Raw genomic sequence first — 12,512 nt, forward strand, 5'->3', positions numbered from 1 at the left:
GTGCCTGTGTAGATCAAACAGGCAAGCACACTGCTGATGAAGGGTGTTTAGTGTCTCGTACACAGCATACAGCAATGAACCAAAAAGAAAGTCTCATAGTGTAGTAAATTATAAAAAATTAATTTAGGCAGATAGGGAAGAAACACCTGTGATAATGACAGACATTGTGGAATCTGTGCATCACTCCATCATCCCCACATGCAATGCAAACTCACCATACAGAATGTAATAACACGCCAAATGTAGCCCAATGAGCCCAGCAGAGAATGAACAGATGGAGAACAATCTGCTTGCAGCATTCACTTCTTAGAAAACTCCCAGTAGGTAAGTATTAGCAGACACTCAGCCGTTCACACCACATCATGATACCAATCAAAGGGAAAAACAAGGTATCCTTATACAGTACTGTTTATTAAAATATACAGGTAAAAACAATCTAAGAAATGTAACATGGGTCACTCACATGTAGATGCTGCCACGATCGGCATTCGTGGCGGCGTGAATTCACGTGAATGGCACTGCCCAACACATTTTCAGCCAATGCTCATCCTATAACGCATCTAATTTGATGACTACCTATCGCATTTTTCGAGGCCTTGGAGCACCAGGACAGTAAAATGACCTACAAAATGAGCAGGAGTACAAAGACAATTGTGTCTCTAACATCCACCAGCTCCGTGATGTCATCATGGAGAAGTGGAAGAGGACTCCAGTGGCAACCAGTGAAGCTCTGGTGAACTCCATGCCCAAGAGGGTTAAGGCAGTGCTGGAAAGTTATATTGACACTTTGGGCCTTATTTTGCCATTTTAACTTAGGGGTGTACTCACTTTTGTTGCCAGCGGTTTAGACATTAATGGCTGTGTGTTGAGTTATTTTGAGGGGACAGCAAATGTACACAGTTATACAAGCTGTACACTCACTACTTTACATTGTAGCAAAGTTCCATTTCTTCAGTATTGTCACATGAAAAGATATAATAAAATATATATATTAGTTTTATTTTTATTTTTTAAGCAGAGGCCTTAGAGAATATTGGTATGGTATGGTATTTGTGCAGCGGTTTTTCAAAAACACAACTTTTTTTAGAAAACACAATATAATACCCAATTTTAGGTAAAATATCAAAGATGATACATGCGTAAATATATGCCAAACATGTCACGCTTTAAAATTGCATCCATTCATGAAATAATGGCAAACTTCAGTATCTAAAAATCCCCAGGCATCAGGTTACCAGTTTCGGGTTACACAGGAGGCTTGGAGGTAGAATTATTGCTCTCACTGGTGATACCTTATATATGTGGTGCAATCGCCATTTACATAGGCCTGTGGGACCAATGCACATGTTCACATTTGTGCATGAGCACAGGCTGATGGGCCACTTATTTATTTTATTTTAAAAAAACATGTTTACACTGTCCCTTTAATTATTTTTTATATCAACTTTATTGCTATCACAAGGGATAACCAATATCCCTTGTGACACCATGAGCCGTGACAGGTCCTCTTCTTCATGGAGATATCTGGGGTCTATTGGGTCCCAGACATTTCCTCTTGCCTTCAATGCAGCCAGTGAGACACAGATCAGTCTGATCTGTGGCTTCCCTGGCCGGTAACAGCCAGGTAAACAAAGAACTAAAATCTGAACTGACTAAATGCTCTTTGCTTCCAGTTTCTGACATCACACAGTGGGAGGAACAACATCAGTTCCTCTCAATGTGTGTTCATAGCCAGATGCCACTAGTTGTGTCCTTAATGTGCTCCCTGATCGCTTGGGAGAACCCAGTACAGGAGGAGACAGGAGGGGGGACCCCCTTCCACCGCCTATAAAAGTAATAAGTCACCGGTACATCGCTGGACAAGAAGTGGTTAAGGTGTTCTGGAGCAGAAATGAGGCCTCTAATTTCCTGATCATCTATCACTGGAGAACCAGGACAGTGGAAACAATTGGGGACACTGGCTCTGCTGACACTGGTACTGATATGGTGGTGATCAGGACACTGGTAGGGCAATGCTCAAGACACTGGTATAGGGTATGGCGGTGATAAGGACAATGGTATGGGATATGGCAGTGATCAGGGTGCTAGTATGACATATGATGGTGATCAGGATGCTGGTATTGGGTATGGTAGTGATCAGGATGCTGGTGTGACATGGCAGTGATCAGGACACTGGCATGGTGTATGGCAGTGATCAGGACACTGGTATGGGTTATGGCTATGATTAGGGCATTGCTATGGTATATGGCAGTATTACTATGAGCACTGGTGACACTGGGGCAGGTGACAGGCTGGCTGCATTGTTTATTGGTACTACACTTGGGGCAGTGATCAGGGACACTGTGCGCAGGATGGCACTGCAGTTTGTAAGTGTACATGCAGTGTGACAGGCTGCTGTACATCACAGGCGGCAGCAACGATTCTCTCTGTTCTCACAGCTGATCTATGTGAGAGCAAAGAAAACCAATGTATACTTTCAGTTTCTGTTTTTACCATATAATTGCTGTGATTGGACACAACAATTACATGGTAAAATACTGTGTGATCATCCGGACACAGCGGTAATGTGATTCACAGTGTGTGGAGGACACAGCGATCACCGGGCTTTCTGTGAGCCACGCACAAGCAGGGCCGGACTTACCATTGGGCTTGACTGGGCTCAAGCCTATGGGCCTCGCCCAATAGGGGGCCCTGCCAGCCCCGCCTGTTTAAGTTTTAAACACTAGGCGTCCGTGCTATAGTCAAAAGACAAAAAAGAAAAGAAGGGCATAATGTGCTAATCTGTGAAATGGGGAAAGAAAATCTGCTACATACTAATGTGACAAAGATTCATGTGAAACAGACAGGGAAAATGTAGCGCTAGTGTCAAAATACCATATGTTTATACCACATAGTAAGGTGACCTTAAATCAAAATACACTAATTAGTGACTAAATAAACATATACATATAATACAAAGTCCAAACAGTGTCCATCAAGATACTAGAAGGATCCGCCAAAGGAAACAACCAGCTTCTAAATGGAGGAGCTCAACAGATGCATAAACCTCTTGCGATGGTACGATCAGAAGGGTAGTATAGATGGATACTCTTACTAGAGTTGGTGGATCTGTGTGTCGACAACACCAGATCATAAAGGCATGTAAGACTCCGATGGTGGGGAGACGGTGTACTGGGTCCTGGATGGTCCTCCGGCACTATGGGCCAATCAGTGATGTCCTCAGGAGGCCTCTAAACGGTGGAATCCAGGAAGGAAAGCAGGTACCAGCAGGAGATATGCCACCCAAAGGTGGTCAACAAACACTTGGAGCAGGTAATATGTAAGACAAAAAACACAGGCTCCCAATGGTGTAGATCGAAAAGCAAAAATGGCTATTTATTTCCATAAAAACGACCAAAAAAATTTACAAAATAAAATAAAAGTGATCACAGGATTTAAAAGCAATATGGGGAGCGGAGAAACCGGGCCAATCACAGCGGCCATTTAGCACTCAATCGCAGTGTCCAATGGGAGATGATCTCTTAATGTAATCATATGAGATCATCTCTCATCGCTGGCTCTCCCTCCTCACACAGAGACAGTGTGTGAGGAGGGAGAGCGAATGGCTGCAGCGTCAGGGTAAAAAAAAGGGGGGGGGGGGAAATAAAGTGCTTACAGTGCCATCTGTCACTGCCATCTGTCCCCAGTGTTACCTGTCCCCAGTGCCATCTGTCCCCAGTGACACCTGTCAGTGCCATCTGTCCCCAGTGCCACGTATAAGTGCCATCTGTCATCAGTGCCATGTATAAGTGCCATCTGTCATCAGTGTCATGTGTCATCAGTGCCACCTATTAGTGTCATCTGTCAGTGTCACATATTAGTGCCATCTGTCATCAGTGCCACATATTAGTGCCACGTGTCATCAGTGCCACATATTAGTGCCATCTGTCATGACTCATCAGTGTTACATGTCATCAGTGCCACGTATTAGTGCCATCTGTCATCAGTGCCACATATCAGTGCCATCTGTCATCAGTGCCACGTGTCATTGTCCTGGTGCTCCAGGGCCTTCAAAAGTGTAATAGGTAGTCAACAAGTTAGATGTGTAATTTATGCTCCTAGAACACATTATGGTGCTCCCTGCATGTTGGGCCTCTCTAAGTGGCTAGGCTGTGAAAAAGTCCCACGCATGTGGAATCGTAATACTCAGGCAGAGTAGTAGAATGTATTTTGGGGTGTCATTTGTGGTATACACATGCCATGTGAGAGAAATAACCTATTACAATGACAATTTTGTGAGGAAAAAAAATCGTAATTTTCAGATTAATTTAACATTTTTAATAGACTTCAGCAATTAATATAAATTATGTAATTTGTTTAGTTGTTTGTTCAGAATCGTGATTTCTATTTCTTATTCTCAGTTTATCCTGAATTGTGTAGCTCTAATACATAGCTTGTGTTTGCATCATTTTGTTCTATTTAAAGTAATGTATAGAAGGTAGGGCCCGAAAGTGACTCAAGCTCAGGGGCCCCCATCACCCTAAGTCCTGCCCTGTGCACGAGCCTCTGATACGGGGTCACATACAGGTACGTCAACCAACATCGCCACTGCTCCCGTCCCACCATTTATGTGCAGTGGGTGGGGAGCAGTTAAAGTGATACTAAACTATATCTTAACTTTCCATACACAAACACTACTTATTGGCCCTGTAATTAGACAGATCACAGTTGCAAAATGAAAGAAATGTGTAGTCTTGAAGAAGGTTAAGAATACATACTTGAATAGAATTTTTTTAATTAAATTAATAAAATCACATTTATTTTTGCCATTTTTCATCATCTGAACTAAATTAAATTGGAAGACCTTGCAATGATGGATGCAATGGAAAAAAAACTCTGTGCTTGGGGTGTTTATTGCTTTTTGTTTTTTCTTTGTAGTCTGCATTTACACTTTTATTGCAGGTGCACAGTAATGCCGCGTACACACGAGCGGACTTTTCAACATCCAAAGTCCGAAGGACTGAGTCCGTCAGACTATCCGATCGTGTGTGGGCTGCAACAGACTTTTGACTCGCCAAAGTCCGAAGGACTTTAGAATATGGAACATGCTTCAAATTTTTCCGAAGGAACTCCGCCGGACCCGGTCCCCTTCGAAAAATCCGCTCGTGTGTATGCTACTCCGACGGACTAAAACCGACGCTAGGGCAGCTATTGGCTACTGGCTATGAACTTCCTTATTCGAGCCGAGTCGTACGTCATCACGTTCGAATCCGTCTGAGTTTAGTGTGATCGTGTGTGGCCAAGTCCGCTCAGCCGAAAAGTCTGTCAGAACTCCGTCGGAATTCCAGCAGAACTCCGACGGAACTCCTTCGGAAGTCTGTCGGACATAAGTCCTCTCGTGTGTACGGGGCTTAAAGCGTACATTTAGCATGCTACCCCAAGCACACTAATGTGTGGGTATTTGTTAGGGTATGTTGCTTTTCATTCTAAATGGCACCCTAACATACTACACATATACAGTAAACAAAAAAAAAGTACCTGCACCATAGCATACCACATTGTTTGGACATTAATATTGTGGCACACTGTTTGTCAAAAATAGTGAAGGTATGTTTTTTTGTGTGTTGAGAGCCCCCTCAAAATGAATGGGCTGCCTTAACAATGCACCTCAACACACCAAAATGTTTGCATTAACATATGCAAAGTGTCAATTGGGCCCTAGTGTTTTATCTATCATTAAAGTGATGCTAAACAGAGAAGCATTAATTGCCATAATTCATTCACATAAATCATATATAGCCATTGTGTTTTGTTTTTTTTTCCCTCTAAGTACCTTATTTCTGCGGTTCTGTTGTGTGGTCACGTGATCTTTGCCTGTTCTTTGGTATCTGTACAGAGAGCTCTTTGGAAGGGGCTTCTATTACAACAGTATGAGACTGTCTGCACAACCCTGATTGGTGCTGTGCCAGTCACATGACTAAACAAAACCAGTTTCAGAAGAGCAATTCAAATTAGATTATAAATATAAAAAAAAAACGTTTTATAGCTCCCTATAAATCTTTATTGAACATCAAATGTGTATTTTTTTGTTCATTAATATGTTGTAGGCATAGCCAAATATGATTGACACTAGCTTTCATTATGTTCAGACAGCATCTGCGTTCAAGGCTCTTAATTTTACTTTACAGATGTAAGCAATTACATTTAATGGATTTAATACTGATTTTTATTAAAACTAAGCTTTTTGTGAATTTCTTAGTAAATGTAATCAATCAGCATACTATATCCAGCCACAATAGGAAGAAATGGTGGAGGAGGGAGGGAGGGAAATGTCATTTAACAATGTGTATACACCCACATGTGTGATTCTATAATCACATGGGCTGCACTAGTAGGAAAAAGGAGAAAATAAAGACCTTAGAACTGAGCATGCTCAATAGAGGACACCAGCTGATCTACACAATCAACCTGCAATGGGGACACAAAGAATAAGGGAGGGACAGCTGAGGGCAGGATCAATTAAGTATATTTCATTCCACACAAATCAAATGCTTTAGTGGCTTTGTGAGTATGAACACTCTGTTATATAGCAATCTAAAATGTAATTAGAGTTTTTCATAGTCTGGGTTTAATGACACTTTAACTGTTTGATTCTCATAATATGTTTTTTTATCTTTACAGAATGCTCACGAGTACAGTTAGCAGACATTGTATTTGTGATTGATTCCTCTTCCAGCATAAACAATGATCAGTTTAATACAATGAAAAACTTTATAATTTCTCTTGTCAACAAATCAGAAGTTGGTCCAAAAAATGTTCAATTTGGAGCTCTCAAGTACTCAGATGATCCACACAGAATGTTCTATCTAAACCAACACAGCAGCAAACAGAGTGTTATAAAAGCTATACAAGATGCACCCAGAGTTGGAGTCAACACATATACTGCCAAGGCCCTGGAATATGCTAAAAGTTTTTTTACAGAGAAACATGGCAGTCGCAATATTTCAGGGGTTGATCAGATTTTGATAATTATAACAGATGGTGAATCCCATGATCATGCTAAGCTAGGTGAAGCATCTAAAGCTCTTCAAGATGCCGGCATCATTTTATATGCTATTGGAGTTGACCAAGCAAAAACCGATGAACTGGTGACAATGGCCGGATCAAAGGGAAAATGGTTTTTCGTTGAAAATTTTGATGGACTAAATAACATTCTTACAAACATTTCTGGTGATGTGTGCAATAAAACAGGTTGGTGGTCAATTTGATGTTCTGTTTTAATATGTTTTTATTAGGAAATTTTAGAACACAAAACATAATAACCTAACATTATAGAGGTTATAGTAATTACCGGTACACAAAATATGTAGCAAGTAGCAAAGTTAGTTTCAACTAGTATTGTCAAGAATAATATATGGAATGCTTCTTGCAATAATGTGAGGTAGCCATTAGTGACCTTCAGGTACACAGTTATGGAAGCATTGTGCACAAAAAATGGCAATGAGAAAATAATGGATTCATAAACTATACATTCAATATAGTGTGTCATAGATGTGATATAGTGTACTACCGACACAAGACAAAATGATTGTGGGGTTCTGAATAATCAGCAGTGCAGTTCCCAGACCTCAATAGTTGTGGAGTGGTTAATTAAAAAACAGAAGTAGCAACAGATGGGGTGTGTAAAAATAAAATATTCACTGACAAGAAAAAGAGGGACAGGAGAAAGAGTGCGGGATAAGTAACGAGAGGAACAAATAATTAGCTGGAGGAACTGCGGTCAAGCAGAACTCTTAGCCCTTGTACACACGGTCGGAGATTCCGATGGAGTGTTTCCTATCGGACTGTTTTGTCGGATATTCCTCAGATGCTCAGATCAAATTCCTAGATCAAAGCTATTGGCTACTAGCCTGAACGTAGTCCCATCGTAACGAAATAACGTCATCACGTTATGTACAATCGGATTTTTCGACAACTGAGTCCGACCGTGTGTATGCAACATCACTTCCGGACCTCTTCCGTAATTAATCTGTCAGAATTAATCCGACGGATTTGATTGCCGGAATCTCCGACCGTGTGTACAGGGGCTTAGATTGTTGAGCACAGCTTAGGTGATGAACAATAAGTCATCAAAATCAGGTGGGAGATAATACATTATCTAGGTGCCCAGACTTGTTTGAATGGATGCACCAAATAATTTAACCACTTCAGTACCGGGCACTTTTACCACCAGGCCCAGGCCAATTTTCAGCTTTCAGCGCTGTTGCATTTGAATGACAAAGGTGCAGTCATGCAACACTGTACACATATGAATTGTTATAATTTTTTATTCACACAAATAGAGATTTCTATTGGTGGTATTTAATCACCACTGGGTAAACAAAAAAAAATAAAGTTGAAAAAAAAGCAATTTTTTTCATTTCTGTTATAACATTTTGCAAATATATAATCTTACTTCATAAGTGTAGGCTAAAATGTATTCTGCTATAGTGATGGCCGAACGGTTCGCCCGGCGGTCGTTTCGCGGCGAATTTCCGACTTTCGCCGTCCGCGGGTTCGAACGCCTTTTTCCGTCGTTCGCCCCGGCGGACTTACGTGTTTAATGTATACAAGAACTTTAACCTTTCGTGACACGTTTATCATGTGTTACAGGACAACCAATTGAGACATGACAGCTCATGGACACTTGGACATTCCCCCTAACCTATAAATACACCCGATCCGGTGGCCATTTTACATTCTTTCTTCTGTCACTGTAGGGAAAGGATCCTGTGTGGAGTAGGGACAGAGAAAACGCTAGCTATTTGGTACACAAAAGTTCTTTTCAGGACTGGTATAGGTGTTAGGTCAGCAGCCTGAGTTTCTTTTGTCAGTTTAGATAAAGGGACAGAGCGCTGTATGCTGCTATTTTAGGGACAGCTCAGCCAGATTAGTCTTTCTTCATCATCATCATCATCATCATCATTAGCTGTTACTATCAGGTCCACAAAAGAGCTGTTCCAGCTAATCGTTCCAGCCTACTCTTTTTTGCCAATTTGTATAGGGACAGGCAGGAAGCAGTGTGTCAGGCAGTGAGGATAATTTTAAAGACTTGCTGTTACTATTAGTTCCACAAAGGTTCTTTTCAGGACTGGTATCAGTGGTACGGTAATAGGCTTGTACACGTATAATATTCTTTCTTCCAAATATAGAAAGAATATTATACTTGACTGCTGCCCTTCTGCTGCAGTCTGCTAATCATTCACAACTCACTTGTTCCACAAAGCTCTTTATCAGGACTGGTAACTTGGTCTGTCTAGGGTGCTACGGTACATAGGCTTGGGTGCGGTACAGTCTGCTGTTCTGTAAGGACCGCTATCGGTCCACAATACATAGGGTTGCCGTGCACTACTGCTGACCGCTGCCCTATACTGCAGCAGTCCTTCATTGGTATAGGGACTGACGTACAGTCTGCTAATCACTAACACACAACCTGCTTGGTCCACAAAAGTTCTTATAAGGACTGGTAACTTGGTATAGGGTGCTACGGTACATAGGCCTGAGTGCGTTACAGTCTGCTGTTCTGTAAGGACCGCTATCGGTCCACAATACATAGGGTTGCCGTGCACTACTGCTGACCGCTGCCCTATACTGCAGCAGTCCTTCAGCGGTATAGGGACTGACGCACAGTCTGCTAAACACTAACACACAACCTGCTTGGTCCACAAAAGTTTTTATAAGGACTGGTAACTTGGTATAGGGTGCTACGGTACATAGGCCTGAGTGCAGTACAGTCTGCTGTTCTGTAAGGACCGCTATCGGTCCACAATACATAGGGTTGCCGTGCACTACTGCTGACCGCTGCCCTATACTGCAGCAGTCCTTCATTGGTATAGGGACTGACGTACAGTCTGCTAATCACTAACACACAACCTGCTTGGTCCACAAAAGTTCTTATAAGGACTGGTAACTTGGTATAGGGTGCTACGGTACATAGGCCTGAGTGCGTTACAGTCTGCTGTTCTGTAAGGACCGCTATCGGTCCACAATACATAGGGTTGACGTGCACCACTGCTGACCGCTGCCCTATACTGCAGCAGTCCTTCAGCGGTATAGGGACTGACGTACAGTCTGCTAAACACTAATACACAACCTGCTTGGTCCACAAAAGTTCTTATAAGGACTGGTAACTTGGTATAGGGTGCTACGGTACATAGGCTTGAGTGCGGTACAGTCTGCTGTTCTGTAAGGACCGCTATCGGTCCACAATAGATAGGGTTGACGTGCACCACTGCTGACCGCTGCCCTATACTGCAGCAGTCCTTCAGCGGTATAGGGACTGACGCACAGTCTGCTAAACACTAACACACAACCTGCTTGGTCCACAAAAGTTTTTATAAGGACTGGTAACTTGGTATAGGGTGCTACGGTACATAGGCCTGAGTGCGTTACAGTCTGCTGTTCTGTAAGGACCGCTATCGGTCCACAATACATAGGGTTGCCGTGCACTACTGCTGACCGCTGCCCTATACTGCAGCAGTCCTTCATTGGTATAGGGACTGACGTACAGTCTGCTAATCACTAACACACAACCTGCTTGGTCCACAAAAGTTCTTATAAGGACTGGTAACTTGGTATAGGGTGCTACGGTACATAGGCCTGAGTGCGTTACAGTCTGCTGTTCTGTAAGGACCGCTATCGGTCCACAATACATAGGGTTGACGTGCACCACTGCTGACCGCTGCCCTATACTGCAGCAGTCCTTCAGCGGTATAGGGACTGACGTACAGTCTGCTAAACACTAATACACAACCTGCTTGGTCCACAAAAGTTCTTATAAGGACTGGTAACTTGGTATAGGGTGCTACGGTACATAGGCTTGAGTGCGGTACAGTCTGCTGTTCTGTAAGGACCGCTATCGGTCCACAATACATAGGGTTGCCGTGCACTACTGCTGACCGCTGCCCTATACTGCAGCAGTCCTTCATTGGTATAGGGACTGACGTACAGTCTGCTAATCACTAACACACAACCTGCTTGTTCCACAAAAGTTCTTATAAGGACTGGTAACTTGGTATAGGGTGCTACGGTACATAGGCTTGAGTGCGGTACAGTCTGCTGTTCTGTAAGGACCGCTATCGGTCCACAATAGATAGGGTTGACGTGCACCACTGCTGACCGCTGCCCTATACTGCAGCAGTCCTTCAGCGGTATAGGGACTGACGTACAGTCTGCTAAACACTAATACACAACCTGCTTGGTCCACAAAAGTTCTTATAAGGACTGGTAACTTGGTATAGGGTGCTACGGTACATAGGCTTGAGTGCGGTACAGTCTGCTGTTCTGTAAGGACCGCTATCGGTCCACAATAGATAGGGTTGACGTGCACCACTGCTGACCGCTGCCCTATACTGCAGCAGTCCTTCAGCGGTATAGGGACTGACGTACAGTCTGCTAAACACTAATACACAACCTGCTTGGTCCACAAAAGTTCTTATAAGGACTGGTAACTTGGTATAGGGTGCTACGGTACATAGGCTTGAGTGCGGTACAGTCTGCTGTTCTGTAAGGACCGCTATAGGTCCACAATAGATAGGGTTGACGTGCACCACTGCTGACCGCTCACCTATACTGCAGCAGTCCTTCAGCGGTATAGGGACTAAGAGTTTTGTCACAGGGTCATTTAAAAAATGACATGCAGAGGAAGAGGCAGGCCCTTCCGCAGGGGTGGTAGGGGTAGGGCAGGAGCAACAGGCTTGAGCCAAAGTGGGAAGTTGCAGAAGGTGCGTTCAATTACTTTAAAGGATGCACCAGACTTGGTTGAGTGGCTCGCTCAGCCTTACTCTTCTGCACCCTCCTCATCCTCTCGATCTGCACCCTCTTCTTCACTCTCTGCTATGTGCACCCCCAAAGACACTACCACCAACAACACGACCACCACCACCACCACCACATACCTTCCGCTTGAGTCACTGGAATTATTTTCCGATCCATATCAAGAGGACATTTCTGATGCGCAGCCACTCTTGGTATTGGATCAGGAAGAGGAGGTAGCAACAAGCGCTACTCAGCAGTCTGACGCCAGTACCCAGATCAGCCCAAGGAGGAGGTTGGTCCCCGGTGTTGCTGCCTACTCTACTTATAGCGGTGGGGAAGGTGACGTTGATGATGACGTGTCTAGTGATGTCACGTGGGTGCCCACAAGAGAGGAAGAGGAGGGGAGTTCAGAGGGAGATATGGACCAGCAGATAGGGAGGAGAAGCAGCAATGACTTACATTGCACAGCAGGGACAAAGCAGACTGCAAATGTATCAGGAGCGAGTCATCGACCATGTACGGTCACATCTGGCGCTCCCAGGACACCGGCACATGGCTCCGCAGTGTGGGCTTTTTTTAACGTGTCCGCTGCTGACAATAGCGTTGCCATCTGCAATCTTTGCAGTCAACGCGTTAGTCGCGGTAAGCCCAATACTCACCTAGGGACGACCGCCTTAAGAAGGCACATGAGCAGCCATCACCGAGCCCAGTGGGAGCAACGGAACACACAAAGCCAC

General features: G+C 43.6%; 1 protein-coding gene across 1 annotated transcript in view; it reads left to right on the forward strand.

The window, feature by feature from the left end:
• The window catches only part of LOC143996451 (collagen alpha-6(VI) chain-like), a 357,097-nt gene that overhangs the window by 199,128 nt on the left and 145,457 nt on the right, over positions 1–12,512 (forward strand). Inside the window, exon 9 of the mRNA XM_077491501.1 lies at positions 6,661–7,230. Within this exon, the coding sequence (XP_077347627.1) occupies positions 6,661–7,230 (570 nt within the window). The remainder of the gene's footprint in view (positions 1–6,660; positions 7,231–12,512) is intronic.

The sequence above is a fragment of the Lithobates pipiens genome, unplaced genomic scaffold (genome assembly GCF_037356315.1).
Source record: "Lithobates pipiens isolate NorthernLeopardFrog02 unplaced genomic scaffold, aLitPip1_a1.2 Scaffold_19, whole genome shotgun sequence".
Classification (NCBI taxonomy): domain Eukaryota; kingdom Metazoa; phylum Chordata; class Amphibia; order Anura; family Ranidae; genus Lithobates; species Lithobates pipiens.